This window comes from Tenebrio molitor, chromosome X, assembly GCF_963966145.1.
Source record: "Tenebrio molitor chromosome X, icTenMoli1.1, whole genome shotgun sequence".
Classification (NCBI taxonomy): Eukaryota; Metazoa; Arthropoda; class Insecta; order Coleoptera; family Tenebrionidae; genus Tenebrio; species Tenebrio molitor.
This window is the reverse complement of record NC_091055.1, coordinates 6644166-6666253: the sequence shown is the minus strand read 5'-3', so window position 1 is coordinate 6666253 and position 22088 is coordinate 6644166. Positions and strand designations below refer to the sequence as shown.

General features: G+C 34.4%; 1 protein-coding gene across 2 annotated transcripts in view; it reads right to left on the bottom strand.

The window, feature by feature from the left end:
• The window catches only part of MICU3 (Mitochondrial calcium uptake 3), a 52749-nt gene extending 48719 nt beyond the window's left edge, over positions 1 to 4030 (bottom strand). For both annotated transcript variants that reach the window (XM_069060153.1, XM_069060154.1), the window contains exon 1: positions 3504 to 4030. In XM_069060153.1, the coding sequence (XP_068916254.1) occupies positions 3504 to 3786 (283 nt within the window). In that variant the 5' untranslated portion in view covers positions 3787 to 4030. The remainder of the gene's footprint in view (positions 1 to 3503) is intronic.
• Positions 4031 to 22088: the final 18058 nt, after the last annotated feature.

Below are 22088 nucleotides of genomic sequence, written 5' to 3'. Positions count from 1 at the left end.
AAAAAAACTGGAGCAACAATTTGCAAAAATGGCAACACCTGTCTTCGTGAAATTTTTATTCCCCTAATTTGGGGATATTAAATTTTTAAACCGAACTTGTAATTTGAGTTGATTGCATAAAAAGATAAATGTGAAAAAACGATGGAAAAAACGCAGGATAAAGATAAAAAATGCGAAACCGCAACGTTAAAGGAAGTAGTTTGGTGCGGTTGTAAATTACAACAATGAGGAAAAATCTGTTCTAAGTGACATAAATAGATGCTTATTGTGGTTAATTGTAGTTTGTCACCTGAAAGGATCTAAATGATGGGTGTGGAGATGATGTATAGTGGGAGCTCGTTATTTTGAAAGAGCGCACGTCCTCCTAATAAAAGTGAGTCTTTATAATGCATTCAACTCAATTTAACTTATGATTACATTATCTAATTTAGAAAGATCTGTAAGATAACAACTTTGTTTAAGTAAATACCGCTCTGCTCCCGTATAAAAAATATAGAACTGGTATTTAGTAAATAGTTCAGTAATTCGAGCAACTTTCACTTGAAAAATGCGTTGGTAAAAATCCCTTAACGGCGATACTTTTCCGAACGAACAGATCCTTCGATTTGGGCGAGTGCATTTATCATTGGTTGGCGATCTTGGTTCATTAAAGGCGAACTTATGAATTTCACCGTTAGGCCATCGATGTTTTATGGCGGGTCGAGCGAAAACAATTTCGTTCGGAGCGTATAATTCAAAAGTGCAATTTTTGTGCAAATTGCACGTAAGGGCAGCACGAAGTAAAAGTATGTCCGGCCGGTTTACCGACTTTTTAATCGAGTCGCGATCTTATAATACTAACCGTCCAGTCAATGGAAATGTACCTTTTTGTCCCTCAAAATTAGCAACGCGGTCACAAACCTTTCAAAATTGTTCGCCGACCGATTCAGAGAAACAAACCGGAACGCGGTCTATTCAAATGGCAAACCTTCACGAGATTGATAATCGATCGACAAAAAATACACGACAAATTTAATTGATACTTCAAGCTGGGCTTGCAGCACTAATTAAGTCGAGCTAATTATTTCCTCCTCGAGACACCAAACGGGCACGTTTGCCGCAAATCAGGACTCAACCTTCAACCACCTGGCCACTTTTGATAACTCATCCGAGAGTCGTTGATAATCGAATATCAAGCGGAATATCAATCGAGATTTACGAGTTTATCGGTTCTGCATCGCGACCGCCGCATATCAACAGTAGTTTCTCGGTGAAAGCATGCGTCTAATTAATGCTTGCAGAAGTTTATTGTCTAATTGCGAATTTAATTTGACTCTAAATGACCCCGAAAGCGTTTGTAAATTTGCTCGCCTTGTGGAATCAGGCCATTTTGCTAGCGACCGACTCTTTAAATACACCGACTGATTCTTGGTGAAATGTAGTTAATACGTCAAGACCACACTAAAACACAAGACTTGCCGTTAAAGACATTACCGTTTTGTACAGACATAATAAAATGCAGAAAAAGTACTGTGACAACTAACCGACTGTTTACATCACAACATACATTATCATTCGACACCGTTGCAATAAACACTAACAGGTTCAGGTAGCTTTCTTCAGTCCTTGAGCTTCTGCAGAAATTAAAATTCGCCACAGAAATTGATGTGCTAAATGGTACACAGTAGCGTCCAATAATTTACGGTTTCGAATAGCGCCGACCGCTGCCTCTAACGAGTTTCACCGAGTCTAGTAAAAAACAATCCGTTAATATATTTTTTATTTAAATAATAATAAACGTATTTAATCAAGTGGAAAAGTAATTTGTTAATCGTTTGATCGTTCGTATCAGATGAGGGTTTGTCTTTGGCGACTTTGTAAACCACCCTTGTTCTGCACGGTCAGTTCTTATAGACGTATTTGTGAAACTGACCGCATGAAAGATTGTAGTAAATGAGAAGTATCGTTAAAAGTGCACTTTTGGACCACTCAAGGGAATGAAATCTCGATTAGCAACAGCTCAATAAACAAGAATTTGATTGGGTTATTCGAGTTCAAAACGCAAACGGTAATCAAAATTCTTGCCGTTATTGCCTGCAAAAACGGAATTTTCGGGGTTGAAATTGAGAGTTCTATTTCAAGGACAGGATCAAACGTCGCTTTCATCGTAGTTTCACTAAATCATTTTGGTACTACCGTACATTTAGAATATAATTTCTAATTACTAATTACGAATATTTCTCTAATGCGGACAGTTGTTACGGACACAGACAATATTCGGACCATATCTTCTGTCACATTTTTGTATTCTATTTGCCGTAGACATCCTTTCACGAGTACTTGTTTGTTACAGGTAGGTAATATTATTAAACGTATTTTTTGAAAATGCGAATTTGAAAATATTTTATCAAAAATTTTCAAAAAAAACTATCACACAAAAACGCATCCTGGTTAAGGATCAGCAAGAAAAAGTAAGGACACTCAAAGAAATTCTTCTTTTTCTTATCTTCTCATTGAAGAAGTTTATGATTAGAAATTAAAATCAATTATTTAATTTTTGGCAAAAAAGAAACTATTGTAACAGTTCATTCAACGCTGTCCGTATCGTTACATACTGATTTTAAAAATTTTCTCTGATGTGGATACCTCTTTATTACTGACCCTTGATCTATTGTTCGTATCATAGAAGTTTCATTGTATCACTTTAAATGCAACATCCATTATTTTTTCTTCTACTTGGTAGGTCTAATGAGGTGTGACAAGAGGTCACACGTATGTGGACTTAGTGAACTAGGAAACAATACGGATATCAAATCGGACTTGGAAATCATCACCATCGGTATAGTGTTACATATGAAATAAAGAGTAAATTGGTGGTACTTCTGTTTAGAATTAGTACTGTTTAGGAAATTAGCGGTTATTTAAGTGATCGATTGAAGAAGAAGAAGAAGAAGAAGTGGAAGTAAAACTGAAACTGAATAAGTGGCTCGAGCGAGAAGGTACGGCGTTGGGTAGGTACTGCTTATCTCATGTGATATGATCGAACGACTTCCTAGATAGTTGTGCAGATGCACGAGAGTTAATTGTGGCATATCGCGGTACCATCGAATGCTGTATCGAAGAGGTAGTGCGAGCGTGTCGTTTATATTGGCATTACGGTACTTCGGCAGTTCCACCAAAATGTCTGCACGTCTCGGTCGCGAATGGGGTTGTGGAGAGGATGTGCGGTCGAGGCGATGCAGTCGAGTGTCATGATCTGGAGTGAAACTAATCCGGTGACCTAGTGAGGCGGTTCCAGCTTGGTTTAGCACCATGTCCAGTTCGCAGTACCTGTGCGACCTGGACGCATACTACACTGTCCGCATAGGTCAAGCTATTTTAGCACCTGCTGGTAATAGCCGGGGAAGCGTAATGACGCGCCTCTGTCGCAGACTAATTCGAGCGCGTAGTCGTGGGTGCCGTGCCGCTGAACCCGGAGAGCGGCCCCGGCGGCGGCAGCGGCGCGGCCCCCGAAAGGGACTCACTGTAGGGACTGGTGTCGTCGGTGGTTCCGTTGACGGTGCCGTCGGGGAGCAGCTGCAGGTGGCGGTTCTTGATGAACATCTGGATCTTGCGAGCGGTGCCGGTGACGTGGGAGAGGTTGGTGCTGCGTTCGCTGCGGGCCGCGGGGTCCTCCAGGGACGGCTGTGGGGGCGGCGTCGGGGAGGCTTCTCGGCGGCTGGACAGAGCGGGCTGGGGCGCGGGAGCGGCGCGGGCGAAACCACACATCGTAGCAGCTAACAGCCCCAGGAACAGCGCCTTCACCATGACTGGGACATAATGCACTCACTGTCACTCTCTACCGGGCCGGTGCCGCCACCGCGGCCGCGAGGCTCGAACGCGGGACACTACACTCATGATAACGCTCTCTCATGCGTGCTACTGGCTCGACGGCCGCGAACACACTGACACTACTGCTGAGTGCTGCTAGAGTCAGCACCAGCTTCGCCGACTCACGTGGATACCCATCCACAACACCATGCCGGACGCAACCCTTCGTCGACTTCGTGGAGGCGACTTCTGCACCTGGACACCACTCGCGCGCTAATATCCTCGCGAAAAACGACGCCCCCCCTAGAAAAATAGGCGACGTGACGGCTCTCCACGCGCCGCAACATCATTTCTAATATTTTAAGGCGAACACTTGGTGGCCTGACCGCAGACGAAAATTCATAAACTAGAAACGGATAGCTGACACATCCTTCGCCACCGTCGACGCTTCTATCTACGTGTTCTCGGACCATCCTCCTCTCATTTTTCCCAGAAGGACCTTCGGAACCTTCCTGTTGCTTCGAAGACGTCACACTCAAGGATTATCCCAAAAACTCTTTTCTTACTCATTATATGAATCACTTACATATCCACTATCGATAAAATCAAAATAATATTTCATGCAAATTTTGAATGACAAAAACAAAACATCTTATCTCCAAAAAAAAGAGTAACAAATATACTACACGCAGATAAGGATATAATCCTTTATCGTCCTCTTGACAATTTTCATTGCACCACAAATCACAATTGTTAATTAAATTATTTTTTTCTTTTAATCAAATTTATTTTAACAATTCTTATAATAACAAAAAAAAAACAAACGTCCTCATTATCATTGTCGTCATAATCATTGCAGCAAATCGATCTTACAGTGTTGTGATCCATAACAAGGAGGAAATTGTTTTCTTAGTGTTGCTTTGTCCGATTTTCAAATAATAACTTAATTGGAGTTTATCACTACAAAATCTTGAAACCCAATGGGACCTACATCAGTTGTTCGTTTTGTTTAAAAAATATCGACTTTTCAAAATTATTAAAAAAGAAATACATATGTAAGTATGTATATTTTTTGCAAAAAATGTTTTTTGAAAATTTTGTTTTTTGAAAAAAATTAATAACAAGGCGAACAATCTGTTTTGCCTTGTTGAACATTTTGTAAGAAGCAAAGCCGGCCTGAACGCTGTGCTTACTGCCTACGTCACATTCGAGCATGACAAGACTCATTCGACCGAAAAAATACCGAAAGTGTCAACGAAGTGAAACCCCGCTGACGTAATTTTGTTGCACAACGGAAGAAATATTTGTTACTAAAGTTCTTGTGATTGTTAAAAGTAAAACTAATCATTGGAAAACATCTGCGCAAATTCAGTCCAAGGAAATGTTTGGGTAAAATTCCGAAAAAAAAAATACTTGTTTACTATAGGTTTATGTAAGACAATTGGATCCTTTACAGAATAAAAAATTAATTTAATGACAGATAGACATTTATACGGTTTTTATAGCAAAATTACGCAAATGCTCGAAATCTCAAAGAAGATTTTCATTTGATAATATTAAAAGTGGTGTTCTGGCCTCGGTTTGCGTTGGTAATTGGTGACATAAGCCCATTATTAAGAGCAATTTAGATTATTTCAAAAAATCCGCGGTCCACTTTTTAAATTATAATAAACTTCTGGAACAACTTCCTAGTAATCTATTTGTGTTTTGGGCAATAAAAGTTTTATTTAACAATATATAAATAATAATAAGCTGCCTAATTATAATAAAGCAGACATTAAATTAAACATTAATATTTTACAAATTAATTGGACTAGATTTCTGACTACATCGTGTGTTATAAAGACAACCCAAAAACCGCCCACATCGTTCGCTGCATTTACGAAATACGAAACAAGGTATATTCTTCCAGTGTTAATTATATTCCACCAATAAATAATTCCCAACTTGTTTCGAGTTTTAAAAGCCTTCCGTTAAATGACCTTAGTTTTTTTCTTAAGAAAATGAAATAAAATTTCAGCGAGAAAAGGTCAAATTTTAAGTTGAGGTTATTTATTTATTGCACTTCCTTTTCACAGTTTTGTATTTCGATTTTCAAGTTCTTCAACGTGAAAATTGTAACGCAAACGATATTTACGTCCATGCAAATAACTTGTGTAAATTTGTTAAAGCTCTAAGAGGCAACGTGGTTCCTAATATGTCTTAAAATTATTAGAGGTCATGGAAAAAAGTTGCCGCTCTGAGAAACAACTAATTTAGTACTTTCAAAAATTTAAAAGTACGTACACACTGATTCGCACTCAAGAAAAGTCATTAACAATATGTGATTTATCGATACGGTCTCGACAATCGTGAGTAGATCTAGATCGTCGAGTTGTTCCAGATGTTCAGATATCTGCTTAAAGTTGATCTGAAATTATCAAGAGAAAGAATACGCATAAGAAGAGTTGTTTCTTTAAACCTTTTTGATCTTTCGAATGTATGAAATTGCAACTTGTTACAGGAAGTCGTTGACATAGCACTTTCCTGCCAAGATGTCTTTTGGCAACATTAAATGTGGCCTATTTCCAAACAAAACTATGACGGTTTAGGGGATTAATAATATTGCGTACTAAGCCCCACCACCTTCATGCCCAACGAGTCTAGATAAAATTTTAAAAGTATTTTGTAGCAAATGTGTGAGAGAAAGTGATTTCATAATTTATGGGGTCCAAGAAATAGCCTGCGACAGCTAGTGTCAAGCAAGCTTGGAACAACTTACTACAACAAGCATACACAAACATAACTTTAAAAAATGAGGAAACAAAATAAATGAAAATAATTTAGTGGAAAGTTTTCTCTTCTTCATCCTTTTTGGTTTCAGCGAAAATCACAATTTTTGCTTTGTTTTGTGGCTTGTTTGATTTATAATTTACACACCAGTAGAACTAACAAGACGCTAAACAATTAATTATTTCTGACGTTATAACTAATTTAAATTTTTAATTTGTATACATTAAATTTTTACTAAGAAGTTAAATATAATTAAAAAGAAACAATAAAAATTAAGTTAATAATACGGCAATAAAGTTGTTTGACCACTGCTTTTTTGCGATAATCATCGAGTTCTGTTTCGATTTCACTATAGCTTTTTATGAAAACCATTCCAAATTTAAAATAAAAAAAATCAGTTTACAATTTTTGAAAAAGTGAAGAAAAATGTAATAATAATCATGGACCATTCCTCGATCGCAAAGGATTTACTTAACTGAGCTTTCTTAAAAAAGTAATCAAAATTTAAGAAGAATTTATTAATTGACGAGTGCTATTTGTTCAAAAATAAAATAAGTATCGGAATAAATAATGAAAAATAAGGAGAAGTAAGGCACGTGTAAAGTTGTTAAAAACTGTCACACTTCCAAAAAAATTTGGATGAGCAGGATACGATATGACCCAAAAGAAGTCGCTTGACTTTTAACAAATTTATAGGACACGAGAATTTTAAAATGTTTTCTAAGGAGAAATATTAATTTTCATCTAATGTTTTCTTTCAAATTTAGATGTCCGCATAACAAAGACCGATAGATAGCAAGAAGCGCATGCAAATATTCTGTTTGTATTAAGATCCCGTGCTCTGCTTAAAATAAATCACAGAAAGTGTAACAAAATTTTTATTTTTAGTAAAAAAAGTAATTCAAATGGTGCCATTAAGTGAACGTTGAAATTTCGTTTGAGGCATAAAATATACAAAACGACGACCGTGCAATAAGAATTCAACATTACTGGTTGTTTGATCAAACAACGAACGTAAGCGTCGGCTAAATTCAGTCCAGAATATTATTTGAGGAAATCGAAAGCTTCAAATTTAAATTTAAGTCGCGAGGTTAAGTCTTCGCAGTTAACACTAATAAACAATCGTCCACATGGTGATAAACAATAACAACAATAGAGCGTTCGTTAATCGTGCTAAAAATCTGTTTTGTTGTTTAATTGCCGACAAATATTTACCTTTTATGTCAATTTATTTTTATGACTTGGTCAAATAATTCAAGTGAAAATGTAGCTTTATTAAAGTAATAGTTCCAATAAGTAATAAAATCAACATTGATCTTTATGTATTTGATTTATATTGGCCGCAATTTTGTCGGGAACAGATTTGATATAAAATCACGTTGGCAACTGACACAAATTGGCACAATTGATTTAATATGGCAATATAGGGGGCATTGTATTTTGAGGATTGCCAAATTTGTGTTTGCTTACTTCCGTTTTTACTGTTTTGCGTAAATACTATTGAGAAAAATTCCACAATTGTAAATACGTGACCAGGAAACTAGCAGTTTTTGGATTATTCGTGAATGATGACTATTTTAATGTGGTGGTAATAGACCGTAAAACTAGTTTCAGACTCAATAAATAAATTTCGTGAATATTGTATATTTTGTGGCGCCTGTTTATACACATACGTACTAAAAAATATTTCAACCATTTCTTTTCGATACGTACTTTATATTCCCCGCGCCGACCAAATATATAAACAACCAACTTGAAACATTTGGCAGACAGTTTCGGTAGAATAGACTCATTTTTATTCCCTAGTATGAACAAAAGCTAAACTCTAAAAACATAAATTTAAATACAATGAGATACCTATCTTAGGTGTCTAGCGGAAGTTTTCAAAGAGATTTTCTGCATCTGTATATTAGTTATGCCAGGCAATAAATATACTTTTTGCTGCACCAATCCCAATTTATCTATCTGAGATAATTAACAGCCAATGATGCAACCAAACCTATAACGTTTCTATATTTATCGCTCGAATTAAATATTTTAGATTACCTTGTTTTTCAGTGAAACAAACAGTTTTTGGAATAACCGAGACAATTTCGGCATAACTCTGACCAAAAATTGTCTAATAAATAACCCCTTTTTTCAGCTTTAGAAGGGAAATTTTTAACCGGGCGCTTCAGAAATTTATTACCCGTCTTTTGTCAGGTAAGATAATTAATCAGCTATTTTAACGCTAAAACTGTGTCACTTGATACTTAAGGTGACACTATAAACTAAAACCTTATCGCAAATTAAATCTGTACATTTTCCACATTCAAACGTCCCCTAAAAATTATTTGCCTCCCTTTGTGTTTGCACCCTTGAAAAGTGTCACTCGGAAAAATAATTTCAAACAGACTAAAATGTATCGGATTTGTTATCAATCAAATGGAGCAACGACGAGGCTTAAATTAACTCCTTTACTGAGTCGGTTTATAAGCCACGTCTTAAACAAGGTGACGAATATAAAAAAGACTTCCATGTGTTGAAAACGTTCTCTTTATGCCGTATTCTTACGTTGTATATGTTAAGTCGAGAGAGTTGTTGTGTTACGACATAATTCGATAAACTTCAAAGCATCAAGCACACGATTTGTCGCTTCGGCTCTACTTTTTGATAAAAGCTCTAGACCAATAATTTTTACGACCAGTTTAAGCATAAATCATGGTCTCTAAAATAAATTGATAATGAATTTTTAATCCGTAAATAGCATCTGTCTAAGTCATACACGCCACTTGAACAATCAAATATTATTTATTGTTGCTTTTTATAACACATAAACTGAGCTAGCTATCTTTCAGTTCAATGTCTTTCTGAAGTCAATTAATGTGCCCATTGTGTAATCACTTGTTCACTTATAAATCTAAACTTAACCCTCTCTATTTGTTCAGTAAATTACTATCACCCTCCCTCAACATATTTGTTTAAACATGTTTTATCTAATCCCTCTAAACACCATAAGCACACACGTGTCGTCCATAAATCGACGAATAGATGCTCCGGCAGCACTTCTTGATTTGCATCGATGGAACTACTTACCAGGAAAAAAATCTACTTCTACGGCCGACACATTTTCCGGATTTGCAAATACAGAAAAATTGTTAGTTTAATAACCCACAGAGCAACGAACTTCTTCCAAAAATATTTATTTTTATTGATTGCTTTGCATAAACTCTAGTAGTAATAGTAGTTAGTATATTACTCTTTTAATGTATTAGAATTACAACATCATAATTTTAACAGTATTACCATGACAGGAATTTCACCCTTTCATCTTGCCGTTCCAGTTTTGCTTTGTCTCGTTTTCGGAGTTCTTCAAATAGACTCTTTCGAATAGGGAGTTGGTTGTCCTTTCCTCAACACAACTAAAAACTAAGAATATTAGAACATGAAATAACTTTCTTATTATTACATTATGCTCAACTGAAGTAAGCAGGAACCAAAAATAAGGGAAGAAAGTTGTTCCATTGATATGAAACATACATTTTGATACATGTGACGCTCTAAATCGGTACCATTACGATGGCACAGACCTCGGTGCAGACCTACGTCAGTATGTACCATCAGGTTTCCCAACTTTTAGCACTATTTTCAAATTAATTATTATTTATGAAAAAAAAAATTTGTAAAAGTGGACAAAAGCATTTTCTCAATTATTCAAATTTAATTCTATGACATTTGAAAAAAATTAAACAATTTTCAGGATATGTATTAATATGTTAATCCTTAAAATATGCGATTAAAGATGCTAAACCACTCTTAAATATTAAATTATTCGCCTTTAGATATCATGGATTTACTTAATTGAAATGATTTATGAACTTCTTTGAGGGTCCAGTTTACAATTGCAACATAATCAATCTTAAATTCCTCCAATGGTCGGGAGTTCATTCTGAAAGACCATAAAATAAATAATAACAAAGAAAAAAGCCAGTCTCACCAATCATTATTTTTCTCTTTATAGTGTTTACCAAGAAGCTTCCATCATATGGGAAAACTTTCTATTCAACAAGTTATCACGTGACTTCCGGTACATTACAAACTTAACTTTTCTTTTAATTCCCAAATTGGATTTTGTGTTAAATAAATTGGAAAAATTAGTTCTACTGAGATTTTATGTTCATGTGCAAATTTTCAGAATAAAATTCCAAATAAATCATTTCTGACAAGGTAGTCAACCTTATTTAGTACGATAGTTCGAAAATTGCTTCAAAGTAGTTCTTAGAATAATAGTGATTATATCATGAAGAGTAGAAGTGAGACCTTGTACTCTGAATTATATACAGGGTGAATTTGAAATGCCTCAGGATCTTAAAACCCTAGGATCTTCAGACAAATTGTAAAAATCACGTGCATTTAGTTTTGCGCTATAGATCCGCATGAGGGCAGAAATACCATGTAAAGTTCAACCAAAAAAGTTGAGTACGCCACTGATATCACGTTAGGACGAATAGTTTAGTAAGATTAAAAAGTTATCGAGTGCAACGCAGAAAGGGTGCAAAATGTTACGTGCGTGTACATTAGTTGCGTTCAGTGCGACCTTCGGCTATTGTTTGCTTCGAATTTTGCGTCTCAGTGTGTTATTATCATGGAAAATTGTACCAATAGTGAAATGACCGATATGATACTTTGTTACGGAAGTGCAGATGGTGTTGCCTTAAGGGCATAAGCTTTGTATCGCGAAATGTTTCCGGAGTGTCGTGTTCCGCATTCGCAAACATTTCTGGCTGTTGTCTACGGGAAAATGGTACTTTTCGACCGTGAAGTGTGGCGTGGGGCCAAGAGTCTACGCCACGTATGTCAGACCTCGAATCCCAAATTCTAGAGACTGTGGAAGAAAACCCGTCAACAAGTATCCGGCAGTTAGTTCGTGAATTTCAGGTTTCTCAATTTGTGGTATGTCGAACTCTTAAAGAGAAAGGGTTACACCCCTATCATGTTCAGCGGGTATAAGCCTTGCAACCAAACGATTGCATTCGGCGGCAAGAGTGGGTGATTCAAATGTGCGTTGATCAACCTGATTCTTTGCGAATAATCTTGTTTACCGATGAAGCGGATTTTACAGGTAACGGAGTTTTTAATAGCTAAAACACCCTTATTAGACAGCACAAATCGGCGACGATGCAGCAAGTTTTGCAAGGGTTCGGGACAATCTACATCGAAGGGCACAGGCGTGTATTAGAAATCACGGCCGACATTTTGAACAGTGTTTCTAATTGTAAGTACGGTAGGTACTTTTTAGTTATGGTTTTTGCTCTGACTTTTCCTTTCACTTGGTTTTCACTCTTAATTTTACACGTTTTTGCGGTTGTGTATTTAAAGTGTTTTTCGGCTATTTCATTCATAGTAAAGTTTTGTCACTCTCTGTTTTTAAAGCGTTTTTGCGGATATTCGTGTTTCCATTTATTAGACCTTTCAGAAGCGTCTCCTTCGGGATGGAATTAAGCTAAATTGAACTTTATGAATTTAACATGTTTTTTATTGTGATACATTTCAAATTTACCCTGTATACTACTTTATCATCAAGCGGATTACAAAAAAAAATCGGGCATGAACTCATTTATTTTCTTTTGCGACAGTTACAGTAAAATGACAATTTTAAAACTTACAATTTTCAAATTTTAAGGCACCAGTAATTCCTAGTTCTCTTGTTGCAATACTTTTAGTACTTGAAGGTTCAATAATTTTAGTAAAGTCTACTAAAGTCTAAAGATCACTTTTTAACGTTGAACGGCCATCTTGCTATTTTTAATTTTTAATGGGAGACTCGTGTTACACCACAGTGGCACCGGTTAAATATTGGGTAATATTTCGTTGGTCGTTATTTCGCTTTTTTATTAATACTGGGTGCCCCAAAATTCGCGGAACAACTGAGCAGTACGTTATTAAGTAATCATTAAAATATCAGGTAAAAATGTTTAAAAAAATCAATCTTCTTTTTTGTAGAAGATATGGTATAACTTCACATAAGAAAAATAACACTAACTTTTGAAACAAATGAGGAACACCAAGCGAGAAGCTATCAAAATGCATTGCATTACAATGTAATAACCAAATTAAGTTAGCTGGAAAAACAAATGACAAATAATAACATATGGGATTGCGCAGATATGCGGCCAATGATTAGCGCAAAATGGAGTATAGACGATAGTAGCGTTTTATACAATTTTTTTTTTGTATTTTTGGTATTTAGGTGTATACTTGTGATACATTGTTGTTTTCAGAATAAAAATCTCTATCAGAATTACTACAAAAAAATATGTATTCCTATTTAAAAAAAAATATTTTGACAGTTTAGCCTTGAAGCCCTTGGAGCTATATATTAATTTAGTAGGCCGTTTTGTAGCCTATTCACAATCATTTAATTTGATGTATAGATAATTAAAATCCTCCCATAAATAAGGAAGCTATGGACTCGTCTTTTTTTTGAGGGACACCCTGTATATCATTCCAAATTAACAACAATTCAAAACTTTCTGTTTAAGTTCAGCATCCTTGTAAAATTACTAGTCAATATTATCATTTATATGACAAAACTTTCTATAGAACAATCTCAAATAATGAAAATAGAAAGGTTGAATATAAATTTGAAATAGGACATTATATTCGAAAATATTACATCTAGAATTTTAAAAATCATTCGTTCTACTTTAATCACCCTTTAAAATTGACCATCGGTGGAATTTACAAACTCGAAATATCTGTTCACTTGAATACTAAATAAAATGTTATTACACTTGAATTGTTTTTAACGTCAAGGTTTCAATTTAAATCATCTCCAAAATGTAATAATGACGTATTGTTTTCTCAAAAAAAAAAAATTTCTTTGTGAAACGGAGACACCCGGTACACACTTCTGTGCATTTATTATTTCAGCGGTTATGGACAGATGAGAAAAACAAAACAGATTATGCAGCTCTCGTTGAAGATGACTTCGATGCAATCCCTCGTATTTTATTTAAACTGAATCACAAAAAAGTAAGATTTTCGTTTTGTCGTCAGACGGATTCGCTTAATTTTATATGAGTGATGTGACGATGTGTTAATTATGGACGATGACATAAATAAAGCAGGCTCATTAAATAAAATGAATTTATTAGCAAGAATAAATGATTGCGAATGGAAGTGGTTTTCTTGCAATTATTAAAACCAGGAGCTAACGGCGGTCAAAGGCCGACACGGAACCAAAATAAAATTTATTAATGTCCGCTGCAAATTACAACTCTGAGGTCAAACCATAAATCAACATCGGTTTTGAAGACGATCCGTTGGATTGATAAAACGTAATAAAAACGCACTCGCCGATTTTGACTTCTATGTTTCTAAAATTCGTATGGCCAGACGTGCTATTTTGCGTATATTTATTTTGATTTATAGAGCGTATTCAGATGCTACTAAAGTTAAAATAAACAAATTATCGTACAAATATTTTGAAATACTTCGGAATTAAACGGATTATAATTACAAATCCCCGTATTTTATGCGTTTTCATTTTCCAGCTCGGTATTTATTGATAATTTGACAAGTAATTTAAATTTTTAAACGCAAACTTTTTGTGAAGTCTTGGAAATTAGCTGTTGGACATAATGTATTGTAAAATAAAACCGCACCTCTTAGGCATTAATGACTTGGTTAAAAGGCGTTAGGAAAATTGTGTGCTTAATTGAAATCGATACTTGGTGCTCTTTTGAAACCCGAAGATTATAAATTGAGATTTTTTCCCCGCGTTACTAAATCATTTTAGACGGATTATCTCCAATCTAGGCGTATCTCGATGTTATTAAAACTTTTAAATAGAGACGCTGGACCTACAATTGTTATTCTTAATAAATTTCGAAATAATAGATAGGCAGGGAGCGGCAACCCCTAGGCTCGTCGCATTCACAGTGAAGCTAGAGTGTCTCCGCATTCCCATGATAAATAGGAAAATGGCATTAAAACTCTATGTGCTACGTGTACAGGATAAAACATTACTTGCAAAGGGAATTCGCGGTTGAAATTGTTTCCTTAAATACATAACTTATTTCGCAATAAATAAGGAAGGACTGCAAAGTCATACTTTCGTTACAAGAATAAATGACTCTCCAGACTTTCCCACTTAAACGATTTCGATAAATTGCAATCCATTCATTTTACCATTACGACTAAATAGACAGTCTATGACTAGAAGATACATTTGTCAATTGTAGTTTTGCTCGTGACCTCTCGATCCATCGCTCAACACACCATCCACAAGAAGATAAAACTTCTTCACTCAACCCAAAAGTCTGTTCGCAATAAAACGCACAACAGTTTTATGTTAATTTGACGACAAGCGGCCAAATATGGTGTTAACTAATATCGTGATGAACAAAAGCTCACACAGTTACCGTCACATTATTTTTTTCGATTTGTCTGAACGACAACCTCTTCGCCTAAATCGTTATCGAAACTCCTTTATTTTGTGTTCGACAATGTATTTTATAGTGGTGATACGCGCGCTGGTGTAGATAATGACCGACTCAAGGGTTAAAATCTTGTAAATATACTAAGAGAGGCACAAAAGTCAGTTCTTTAAAGCTCGGTTCAAGACACTTATTTTTTATTTAAATATAGATTCAATTTACACTGTGGCGACGAATTTTTAAAGTTGCTTCGTTTTTGCATTAAAAGTGAAAATTTCAATGTTAATGATGTCGCCACTGTAGATCAAAAGACCATTCTTGGAAGTGTACAAATGTTTAGTTAATAAGTTTTATGAGGCCAAAACATTGCGAACAAAGGCTTCACTAACAACTGCTCCAAATCTATTCGTCTCTCGGGAGAATTATGAACAAACAGCTGTCGCTCTTACCGGATTGAATTGAAATGTAGCAAGCTTTTGATTCCGATCTGGCGAAAATTGCACTTTGTAAAACACTGACAAACGAATCAAAATGCAAAAGGAATAATCTTAGGAAACATCTCAAGTTTTGCTCAAAAATCACGAATTAAAAATATTAAATGAAATTAGTAAAATTATGTCATGCTTTATAGGTGGTTGAATAAGAATCTGATCAAGAGGGCTTTTGACATTATTTTGTTTGTTTCCCGCGTGTACCAACTTACGAAACCTTGTAGTTTAACCTCTAATTTGTGAAAGTGTTTTTTTTTTTTTTGTGCTCTATTTCTATTTAGAAACATTTTTTTTTATAATTATCCATATCCAATCTTACAAAACGACTGAATAAAAAGCATTTATGAGAGAAAGTTATTTTCGCAACGGGTGCAAGATCAACATCAGTGGTTTGTCACATTCACATAGCTAAATGTAACATATTATCCCGGGCATATGTTTGTAAAATTGGAACAATTTGCACAATTCTATACTATGACTCATCTTTCGTTTCAAATGTTAAAAGATGATTTAATTTTTTTCTTAATTGTCACTTCAAGATTGACTGCTCTTGGTACAGGACTTTAATACAAATCAAGTATAGATGAAAAAGCGTGTTAAAATTTCATCTTGATTGACTGAACTGTTGAACTAGAATAAAAACAATGTTATCTGTTGGTATGCATTTTAAATTAATACATCTTTTAATAAATAGTATCGAGGTGGAGAGACGAGAACAAAGTCTGGACACCTGTACGAGACACATGTTATCTGTCATTGACTAATCAGGAGGGATACCGATTTATTGAAATCTTTATTTCCCAACTCAGAGATCTAGTTCTGGTTTTTATCTTGTTCTACTCACAAAACTACAGTTTAATTACGAACCACCCACTCTTCAATAAACTTGAGTTTATAGGAAGATAGTATGTTATCAATGCTGCGATGAGAAGTAGGTCTTTGCAAAAAAAAATCCTTATCTCAAATGCATACGAAATTCTCGTAACAATAGTTTATCAGATTTATCACATAAAGGAAATTATCGAACAAATCAACTGATTTCGTTCAAACTGATTTGCAGCAATTGCGATTACTTCTGGTAGCAAAACTGCAACAGTTCCAAAGTGAAGCGAGCTCTTCAAATATTTTATTAACACATTTTGTTGCACTACAAAGATTATATTAAACAAACAGTTTCACGTTTATTGTTTTAATTTGTTTTCGTTGTTTCATGTTCGACTGCAATCTTGTGGTTAATTCAATTCGCTTTGGCTTCCTTTTAACTTGTGACCACACCTTATTCTGGACCACAAAAATAAGGGTTGTGGGTGCCTAGTTAAGAGGTTTTGTTAGTTTACATACTTTGTGACGCGCCGCTCCACAGGGGTAAGTCGTAAAATTTAACTACCTAAACAGTATCTTTGAATGTACATTCACGACCCTTGTCAAAGATGTGACGGATTTTCACTCAATTAATTTATGGATGTCTAAAACCATTTATTTTTAATTTATTTCTTATTCGTACGTCAACACTAAGCTAGCTTATCTTAAATATTGGTATGACACAGATATAATAGCAAGAGTTTTGCACCTTCAAAATCCTTATTTATATATTAACATTACCTAACATTGTCCTGACACAAATAAATTATTTTTAAAAATATTTTTTTTTTAAGTATCATTAACTCTTCTACATTATTAATTCGTTGAATTATAAATCTATTTACACATTTTGCATTCTGTATTTACATGTGACCTTTCATAGGTTTTGTATGCAATAGTTGCAATAATAATTTTTAATAATTCATTTTGAGGCTATTTATTTTTACTATTGAATAAAACATTACAGACAACAGCGGCCTCTTTTAATCAGTTGTATCACAAATCAGCAAGAGCAAAAAGAAATCGTTCAATTGGAATGTTATAGAAATCTACATAATATAAGGTGTACATAAGTACAAATCTACGTTTAACTAATACGTAATTTCGACAAAATTATCTTAACTTACAAACTGATTAAATACAAAGAGTTAAATTATTTCCATACAAATTCTTGGTCACCCCAAACTGTAGCCGGTCAAGAGATGGCGACACCATCGACAGTCGTCCTGCAGCTTTGTGACGAACCAAACTAGATGTAGACCACACAGATTTGTTCATTTGCCATTCAAAATTGAACTTTTTAATATTAGAGTATTTAATTTTTTACCAAATTTTTATGAACATGACTCCAGTTATGTGCAAATTCAATTTCTTTGATAAGGAATTGTTTTTCACTAATTTCTTTCAAATTTAAAAATTAAGAAATCAAACCAGTCTTGGATGTATGTCTGAAATCAATAATAATTTTAAAACAACGAATTGTTTTAGAAATAAATCATGATTATTTGGAACAGCCAGACACAACTACCTACCGTGTGATTTCATCTGCAGTAATGATGTTTGTCAGCCGTTCTATTACCATTAGAACAACATCTCCTTTGTTGCTGTCACTTAGTTATTTTTAACTCAACAAAAATGAAAATGAAATAAAAGAATCGAAAATGTTTTCAGACGATTCCACAGAGACATTTTGCCGTTTGGTGTCTCTGTGATGCCACAGTGGATTTTATTCGAATTGATGAGTGTGTGCTTGAGAGTCTTGAGACTTTTTATAAATAACAATATGGAATAATTAAAATTCTTAAAGTTAATTATTTATCAATGTAGTAATAGATATTGTCTTGTCTTTTGTCAATGTATTGTGCTAATCTCACGTATACGATACGTGTAATGTCTTCACCCAGTTAATGATTCAAAATGGTGGTACTCTAAGGTTCCTTCATGCCAATCTCAGCTACATGGTAAAATAACACTTAGGAATTTACGGTTTTCACACATTTTAAGTTTTTTCCGTTGCTTTGCAGTTCTTACTAAGAGCTGAAAATATGCTTACTTGAATAAAAAATGTGTTTACATTCAGCAGTGATGTTGGGTAAAAAATAAATTTCTAAAAAGTATTCACTGCGTTTATTTAGCTCACTAATCAACTTGTCTGTTATCATGTAATACGTCAGGGTTGATTAAAACTGTTTGGATATTTTGTTGTGATATGCTTTTATACTTGAGAACCTGAGTTATCGAACTCTCCGGTTTGGCCAAATGCAGAGCTTCAAAGCCAAGTATTAGGGTAGGCGATTCTGGTGGTAATCGGTGCTGCGTTTATGTCAGCACCGACAGATAGCAATGGAACATTGAACATTGATGCTGTTCTACGGTTCAACGTTAACATTAATATAGAAAGCTTACAAAGATGGCAATAAAATGTGGAATAGAAATCTTTAATGTTACCTCATGGATGATGAGAACCACAAACTAGTGATGGGCATAACCAAGAGATTTGGATAATCGAATGATCAGTAATCGAGTGATTCTATTCTAATAATCGAATGATTTAATAATCGAATAATCACTCGAATCTCGGACTCGCATTGGTTACTCGTTAGTTCCCGAGAAATGGATCGGCGAATGCTTCGGCCAGCATTTTCGGACGGGCAGCTCGTTTGAACGAAATATGTAAACACTCGGACGAGCCGCCGATTCCATAAATCCACTTCGGCACTTCTACATCTACAGGTTTCGCTTTGTTTTTATTTGTAATCTGGTCTGAATAATATTTAATATTTATTGTTATAGATATGTGTTTGTATGGATATGTATTTTTTACAATATTCTATGCTCGTCAAAAAATTCTAGTAGAATTTCTAGTGGGATATAATAGAATTTAACTAGAGAATGGTGGAAAATTTTGGAATATCTAGTGATCAGTACAAATCAGAGATCACAACACTGTTTCCAGGTCTGGAGTGATCGCTCATCAGTCATCACTCATTTATACGAGTGATCATTCTTCACTCATCCACACGAGTGATAATCGAGTACTCGAATGATCTAGATTCTAGAATAATCGAATGATTCGATTATTGTCACTCGATTATGCCCATCTCTCCCACAAACAATACGAATTGCAGTTTATTTAATATTAATATTCTAATAAACCTAGTGCATACTCGACTTCAACAAAACGAATACCTACTTATCAGAAGAGCGAAGCGACGTAAGTAGGTATAAAATTACTAAATACCTACAAACGATGTCCAGAAATTATTTCTCTTCAATAAAATATAAAATGAAAATGTCTAAATAAAAATGCATTTAACATATGTATTTCTTTACGGAAGCTAAAATTTAACAATAAATTAATGTTTTATGAAATAATGAGTAATTTTTTATATGAATGCCTTTGAATTGCATCAAAGAAACTGAAGAAGAGGAGAGATGAAAACGAGTAAGTGGAAAAAAAAGAGTAGTGAACGGGAACAAAAAATGTGTAAATTCCTATTTCCAAATCGCTACAATATTGGATTATACGTTTAATAAAGAATTTAATTTTTAATAAAGATAGAAAATGTTCGATAATAGTTATTTATTATACTTACGAGTTTTATAAGACACCATTTTGTCACACGCGTTTTTTAGAGCACGAGGAGCGCAGCGACGAGTGCTATAAAGCAAACAAGTGCGACAAAATGACTTATAAAACGAGTACAATACAATACTTTTTCTATTTTGCCCCTTAAATTTAAATAAAGTTCAAAACATAATGCTAGGAAAATTATATTTGGCAAATATAAGTCTTGGTAACGCTGGTAAATAGACGAACAATTGTAAGTTTTGAATTTAAAGTGTCGTGAAATGCAGTGAGCACGTAGCAACATCTCACTATGAGTCACTGCCAACATTAAAAATTTAAGTAAATGTTCCTGAAACGCGTATCGAAAAGAGCTCCTTTTCGAAACCCGTTTGAGTGTTACACTGACTGTGTTATAGGTGCAAAAGAGAAAAAAGTAATAATCGCCTGATAAAAATAAGAGACGTATGCAAAAAATGATCGGTGGTTAACATAACAAAATGCTCAATAAATATAATGAAAATAAATAATGGGCATAGTAAACGCTTGATAAAACTGCGGAAATGTAGGGTGGAAAAAGTAAACACACCGTATAAGGAGTTAACACTTAACATACGGTAAAATCAGTTAGTAAGCGTTCGATAATACATAGTATATTGTGGAACCAGTGCAGAAAGTATAATTTTACAAAACTCGTGTGAAGGTTTAAAGTAAACAAGTACTGTATAATTGTCATTTTCACACGTGTGCTGCACGTTATCTTTTTTGTGCCCGTCCATTTGTCAATTAAAAATATCAAATTTGTGAAATTTAAATAGGTAACGTTAAAATTTGCCTTACAATGACATCTTTTTGAGTTTTTTTTTGAGTACAATAGATCATGTTATAACTTGTTTCCATAAAGTGTATATAAAATTCAATATTTCAATGAATTGCTATAGAAAATTGTAGATAATAATATTTGACGGGTAGACGCCAAAAAATAATGGTGCAGCAAAGTACTTTCCGCACCGGGTGGTAAAGTACTACTTTCCACATTAATTTAAGTGTGTAAAAATTATCCTTCTAGAGGTAGGCATAGAAAAAAATAATTGTTGTGTTCCGCCTCATGAAAATCTATAAACCTATTTTATTTAAATAATTCCTCGTAGGTACTTCGTATGGATACAATTCACAAATCTATCTCATTTACAAGAACTTTCAACAGTCATCACATTCTTTGGTCAGTTTGGTAAATGTTTTCTTTAATCAATATGTATTTGTTTTAATAAATGGGTTCTTTGGAGAGTTCCTTCTATAAGGATTCATATTCATAAACCATTATAATTAAATATAAATAATTAAAACCTAAAAGGAACAATATCTTGTACACTCCATGCACCTGACAAGCTTCTTTCGTTATGTAAACGTCGAGGACATTGTGCTTCTCGACAACGTAGAGCTAGTGAGAAGACTGAAGAGGACGAACCCCTTCGAGTTGGTACAGTAAATAGTGCAAAGCAGAACACAATGCAGAAGTGTACACGAAACTTGTGTAGTTAAATTGATAGAATTTTTATTAATGAGTAAAACCTTAGGCAAGTTGATTTTGTAGTAGGTACATAGTAGTTGAAGATAGACAAAAATTGCTCGTTGATCCCATCGGCGATCAGATCAGTAATATCAATAAAACCTACAAGGGTACAAAAATGACAGATACTGATTTATTTTTGCAAATAATCCAGTTAATAACATTCACTAAAAAAATCAAGAGAAACTCTATATTTGTTAACTTTTATATGAAAAAGTTTCGGAGTGTGAAGTTGGAAAAAATAAATAGAAACTATTGGCTTATTCTTGTTCTTGTCTCCATCAACAAACCGTAGTTATCAAATAACTTCGTTAATCTTTCGAGGTGGCTTAATTATTTTTGATTTGTAACGCCCATGGGTCAACTAATACGTAATTGTTACGTGAGAGCAGCTACCTAGTATCTTATTGCCATTCGCACAATCACGTGCCTAGGACTAAAAGGCCATGCAATTTATGTTTGGTACCTAAATATTCAATGCAGCACTGATGTTTTTTCCATTTAGGTATGTGCCTCGAGTTGACCTACATTCTTATAATATTATATATTGTACATATGTATTTCGTAATCAAATGAAATACATAAGCTTTCAGATCATGGGATATGGTTAAAAGTCA